Source organism: Vigna unguiculata, chromosome 10 (assembly GCF_004118075.2).
Source record: "Vigna unguiculata cultivar IT97K-499-35 chromosome 10, ASM411807v1, whole genome shotgun sequence".
Classification (NCBI taxonomy): Eukaryota; Viridiplantae; Streptophyta; class Magnoliopsida; order Fabales; family Fabaceae; genus Vigna; species Vigna unguiculata.
Genome location: NC_040288.1, coordinates 13,339,258 through 13,345,612, shown reverse-complemented (window position 1 = coordinate 13,345,612; position 6,355 = coordinate 13,339,258). Strand labels below are relative to the sequence as shown.

At 29.6% G+C, this 6,355-nt stretch overlaps 1 protein-coding gene across 1 annotated transcript; it reads right to left on the bottom strand.

The window, feature by feature from the left end:
• Positions 1-3,862: 3,862 nt before the first annotated feature.
• On the bottom strand, positions 3,863-5,647 carry LOC114165263. The gene is made up of 4 exons (XM_028049920.1): positions 5,575-5,647; positions 4,553-5,416; positions 4,264-4,407; positions 3,863-4,087 (listed from the first exon to the last, which is right to left on the bottom strand). The coding sequence occupies exons 1-4, from the start codon at positions 5,602-5,604 to the stop codon at positions 3,863-3,865; spliced, it is 1,263 nt and encodes a 420-aa protein (XP_027905721.1). The 5' UTR covers positions 5,605-5,647.
• Positions 5,648-6,355: the final 708 nt, after the last annotated feature.

Sequence of the window (6,355 nt, the reverse complement as noted above, 5' to 3'; positions counted from 1 at the left end):
TGTGTTATTGTGTGGTGTGTATTTATAATGAATTTTCTGAGATAAATTGTAATGGTGTATGATACCCTATGTTCCAAAACTAGAAAATGGCTAGCGGAAGAGGTAGAAGAATTGGTGCCAATAACTTAGTTGATGAAATTGTCCATGCAATTCACCGATTGGTTGAGGCTATGCAACCACAACAGGTGGTGCTACCACAGTCTACACCACGACCGGTCACCATGGATGATTTCATGAGGCACAAACCAGCCAAGTTCAATGGCAAGGCCACTCCTGATGACACAGATGCGTGGATTAGGGATTGCGAGAAGATATTTCGTGTACTAGTTTGCTCGGATTAGCAGAAACTGGCATATGCTACTTTTCTCTTGGTGAGTGATGCGGAATATTGGTGGGTTGGAATGCAACAACAGATGCAGACCAGGGAAGAAGAGGTGAGCTAGAAAAACTTCAAGAAGAGATTCCTAGAAAAGTATTTTTTGGATAGCATATGAAAAACACCATATTCAAGATAACCGAAGCTCTAGATACCAAATGATGAAAGATTATCTTGTTTCCTTTTAAGATTATGGAATATGGTGAATAATTGTTTAGGAAAACTCAAGGAAATCCCCATTGGACATTAAGATAGCAAGTTATCTATATGTGAAGGTTCCTTTACAAGAGTTCAATAGAAAAAAGAGATGGACTGTAGTTCTTAACAATTAAAATAAGGATGGAAACACAAAATGAAATTGCAACGAAAGAAGAAGAACAAAGTAAAATGGAAGAGACGAAAGTAATGGTTATGGAAGTGGAGCACGCCACTCATAGAGGGGGCAAAGCCAAACCAAGCTCTAGAGATGAGTGATATGGTGTCGCCACTTGCATAAGCAAGATAAGGCAAGAGTTCTTCCACTTCTAGAAGGAGGGCTTAGCTCACGAAAAAATGGTTGAAACAAGAGTGTTTTGATTCAAAATGTTCAACCCTTTTACACTTGGTAGAGCTCCCTTTAAACAGATAATCTTAGGGGTCTCTAAGAAAAATACAAAAGTTGTAAAGGGCTAACTAGAAAAGTAAGAGAAACCCAAATTCTAGAAGCATCTTCAAGCTGTTGGTATTGCGTAGTGGGCCTGATGATCTAATTATGATAAACCCTAAAGACCCAATCAAAATTTTACCTAACATCACAAACCCTATATAAGACCAATAACTTACAACAAATGAATAATTATATAAAGCTTGTCAAATTATTTTATTTCTTACAAGTGTACAAAATTCAAGTGTGAAAATTACAAGTGAAAAAAAATCTAAGAAAGAAATAATATGAGTATTTAGGGAGTGATTTAATGTACAAATGATAAAAAAATATTTTAATTAAGCTTAATTACGAATTTGCTCTTAAATTGGAGAGGACAAAATTGGATCAATTTAAAAAATAAGGGGACTAAATTCAATTAAAATTATAAACAGAGGGACTAAATTAACAAAAACAATTGTTATACTGGCACGTGGCACAACCATGACATGACACGTGGTACTTTTATTATGATAAAAAATCAAAAAAATTAAACATTCATGAATTGACATGTGGAAGGATCATAGCCTAACACATGGCAGTTTATGTTTTTGATCTAAAAAAATAATAAAAAAAATAAAATAGAAAATTCCACAATGACACGTGGTATGTACGGTCACAGTGTTAACATTTATTTAATGAAAATGACTAAATTGAATCTTTTTAAAAAATTGGAGAACTTAATTGAATCTAAAAATAATAAGAGGACTAAAATGAGCGAAACCAACAAATTAGATGACTAAATCACCAATTATGCCTATTTGATAAAGTGGAAAGCGGAAGATTTTTTAATGAAATAATAACTTAAGCTCTTTCAAATGTTGAGAGTGGAAGCAATGACTTGTGTGCAACATCATGAAGAAAACGTATTTTCATATATCAAAAGTAGATAAAAGGGCAAGTTTCAAATTTTCTATCCTTTGCCCAATGGACGAAACTATTTTGACCTTTGTGTTTTCTCTTTAACTTTAGGTAAAAGACACTCCATTTTTTGAGGGAAGATTTCCCAAATTTATTATAGATTTAAAATATAATTAAGCCATACATAATAAAGGTTGTTATATATTTCGCCAATACATTGTTATAAGTCAAAGAAGATTTAGAATTCTCTCAATTTAGAGCGAAGAATTTCTTCCATTTTTTTATTTAAATTTTAAAATTCATTATTTTTTTTTTCATTTCAAGAACTTTCTAATTTGATTCAATCAGTCAAGATCATTAATCATCCTACATATTTTGAATTTCCTTTCACAAAAGTGAATTATAGGAATTTCTATATGGATGTAAAAAAACATTAGCTTGAATAATACGAGAGAAAACTTATCCATTTTCAGCTTTTGTGTTTATTCCTTTCGCTTCATCTTCACTTTGGTTTGATTCGTTATTAACCCTACACATTCTTTTGTTATTAAGGGATTCAATTTGACACTAAGTTCACAAAAACTTTATTTTTTAAGTATAATATCAATTAGCATAAAAATGATTGTATACCGTATAACCCACCAAGAGAACATAAGCGTAAACCAAGTATTTAAGGACTACTTAAGTATTTAAGTCATAAGGAGTAATCTAAATATTAAGTATTTAGGAGAGTAAAAAATATAAGGACTACTTAAGGATTTAAGTCATCAAGAGTGACCTAAATATTAAGTACTTATTTCATTTACAAGGGATTGTAATAATTAACATATTCAATTAATAAGAATATTAATATATATATATATATATATATATATATATATATTTATTAAAAATTAAACAATTCAATATCTGATATAAATGAATATCAACATTAGTATACATTAAAATTATTGTTATTAAAATTTAATTATTTAGATAGATGTGATCAAAACAATATCTAGTTGTGCATGATATGGAGTATGATCGATTCATTTTCAATTTTTCATTTATTTCTTTTTCGTAATGTTCATTTTTGTGTTATTTGCACCTCACTTTAAACAAGTATTTTTATTGTTCTCCGACTCAAAATGACACTTAATTCAAAACATATTTTAAATTATAAGCTCAATTAGTAAACGAGATTTTCTTAGTGTATTGTTAGCAAAACAATAATTATATATATATATATATATATATATATATATATATATATATATATATCAAACAATGCATCAACCAAACACTAAAACTCAAATAAAACCATCATAAACTAAGCGGTGGGTTAAAAGTAAACCAAAAATAATACACGTAGTAATAATTTTGAAATGATATTTATATATTAAACCTATTTTAAAATTAAATATGAAAAAACATAAATTTAGCAATGATGCATTAAGATAGTTAATTTCTTGAAAGAATGTATAATTTATTAAAAATGTATTACCAATTAATATAAGTGCAGAAGATTTAACATAAGTTTTTAAATTCCCCTTTAAAAAAGTGAATTGTAGGGATCTCTACATGGATGGAAAAAAACTAGCTTGCATAATACGAGAGAAAACTTAATCATTTTCAACTTTTGTGCTTATTCCTTTCACTTCATCTTCACTTTGGTTTGATTCGCGATTAACTCCGCACATTCTTTTATTATTAAGGGATTCAATTTGACACTTGGTTAACAAAAACTTTATTTTTTTATGTATAATATCAATTAGCATAAAAATGATTGTATACCATATAACCCACCAAGAGAACATGATCGTAAACCAAGTAATGGATTAAAAGTAACACAACATTAATACACATAATGATGATCTAGAATTGGTATTGATGTATTACAATTATACTACAAATTATATAAGTCATTATAGAAAGATAAATAACTACTTCACATCAAATTTCCTTCAAATACTTATTTGGTCTGCCAAGTAAATGTAGAAATGCCCCATAGCTCCGGTACGAAACTTGTTTTCATATACGGATTCTAGTGTTAGAATTTCACCATCTTCGATCTTGATAGAACCGGGTTTAGGATAACAAACTGACATTCCAACTAGGTAACCCTTTTCATTTCCTGCTTCTTTTCCAGTTCCGTATTTTGGATTTGAAGTGCATAAAACCCTTCCATCCTAAGTTAAGCATAATCGTAAATATAGAGATGATTCAATAAACTTGTTAATTTCTTATAGAAATATAGAAACAAGAACAAAATGCATTCCTAATGAACATATGAATTACACCAAATTTAATGTAAGTTTAACTACATGATACAACTTATATGGGAACAACAAATATCAAATATTACCTGTCCATATAGAGTAACATTAACAACACCGGTGTGCATATGAGCAGTGCCATATACAAGATAACCACCTTTTGTCATTGGTATGTTTGCTTTCTTAATATGAGGGATGTCATTGTAATGATTTCTCGGGATCGTATACTCTGCCTATAACAAATTGAGAAATTAATTTTACTCACATACCGACGAAAAAAGTAATTAATAGCCTAATACTTTTGTTTGGAAAATAGATGAGTTTCAAAAGTTTGCTTATGATTTGTAAAGTATTGTATGTATTGAATAAGTCATCTACCTGACAATCATGAATTGGTGTAGAACCGTTTGATCTTACATGATCAGTTGAATCAAGTATGTAGAACTTAAGAGGCACTTGGTTTTCATCCCAATCAACCCACTTTATTTTGTATCTTAGGGAAAGCTTTCTCGTTGGGCCACGAAAACCATTTCTTAATTTGCATTGTACGTTATCTTGACAACAAAAGAGTCCTCCTTTATAATTTCTAGGCAACAATTGACCATTAATGCCCGTTGTGACATTGTAAAAGTCCTTTGGGAGATTCATAAGCTTACACCTGCACTCTGTACAACCTTTTCTATCTTGTGTTCCACGTGTATCAATAACCATGATGCTAAACAACCATTTTTCTTTAAACCCATGCTTTATTTTCGTAGGATTACCTAATTCAATTGCAAAAGGATCTGGAAGATTTGAAGATGTTCCCCGTGATTCTGCTCCCAAGCCCCAATAATGTGGAAGTAAAAAACCTTGGCATGCACCATCATTTCTTTCAAATTCGATACCATTGCGAAGGTCATGAGATTGTTTAATGTACTGTGACATGGTAATGTTTTCAATATATTTTACAGCAAACCAATGGTGAAGGTAAGTTTCATACAACGGTACTGAATTACCATCTTCATCAACTACTTCAACATCAAAACTTTTGACCCCAATGTGACCCCTTGGAAAGTCAATATCTAATAATGTTTTCACCACAATTTTTCCTGGTCCCACTTCAAAATTTTCAGACAAAAAAGTAGCTGACTTTATATGATTTTCATCAGGCTCTAAAACAATTGAGTGAGTTTTGTCAAATAGCAACATCATTATTGAAAATAAAATTATTGCTCCTCTAGAGATAGTCCTCACATGAACCTACACAAAAATTGTACCATTAGCCATGAAAATATCTGTATAAGGTCATTCATTTGATAATCTTGTGGATGTTTCAAAGTGCAATGAAAATGTGTCAAGTGGATAAGAATGAAAAGAAAAGGAAAACTAATAGAACATTGACAATAAAATGTTCATACCATATAAGAAAGAGATATTGTGTTGATCATGGTGATGATTTGTTCTTAGATGAAGACGTATGATAGTTGAAATTTTAAAGCAGGTAAATTTATGAGTATATGAAATTAATTACTAGTTTATATAGGGTGAATCACTAAATGATGATATATTTGGCATAACTAAATTTTAAATTGATGTTGGTTGTCTCTTTTTAGTTCGATTTATAAGGTGTTTGATAATGTATTTAAACCTAAATTAACTTGTATTCACATAGTTTTACAGATCTACAAAACTATTTGGGAACTTTTCAACGATTTGTAGATGTAAACACAACTTGATTAATGATTTGTTTGGGTAAACTTGAAATGATTTCACTTTTGTAGTTTGTTTTCTTAAATATCAACATTCTAATATTATATGACAGTATGTTTTGGGCTAAATTATGCTTAAAAGATAAAAAAAAATATCAATCATATAAATTTAACAAAAGGAAGTTTATTCAAATAAATAGGTAATAAAGGGAAAAGAAATATTATTTTAATAACATTAATTATTGGCACTTACTTATTAAGAAAAAGGGGTTAATCAAAGAGAAATCTGTGAATGTACGTAAACCAATTTATTTAAATGGTTTTATTTTTATAAAAGACAAACAAACACAAAAATAAAAATCATTGGCATCTACTTATTAAGAAAAAGGGGTTAATCAAAGAGAAATTATCATCTTCATTAAAGAGGGACCATAAACTTTTGTAAATCAATCATATAAAAACTACATTGACTCTAAAAAAATCACTCCTT

Coding starts and splice junctions, on each gene's coding strand:
- LOC114165263 (XM_028049920.1), bottom strand. CDS start 5,604: ATGATCAACACAATATCTCTTTCTTATATG. Junction 4,408..4,552: donor CACCAATTCATGATTGTCAG/GTAGATGACTTA, acceptor AATTTGTTATAG/GCAGAGTATACGATCCCGAG. Junction 4,088..4,263: donor ATGTTACTCTATATGGACAG/GTAATATTTGAT, acceptor TGCTTAACTTAG/GATGGAAGGGTTTTATGCAC.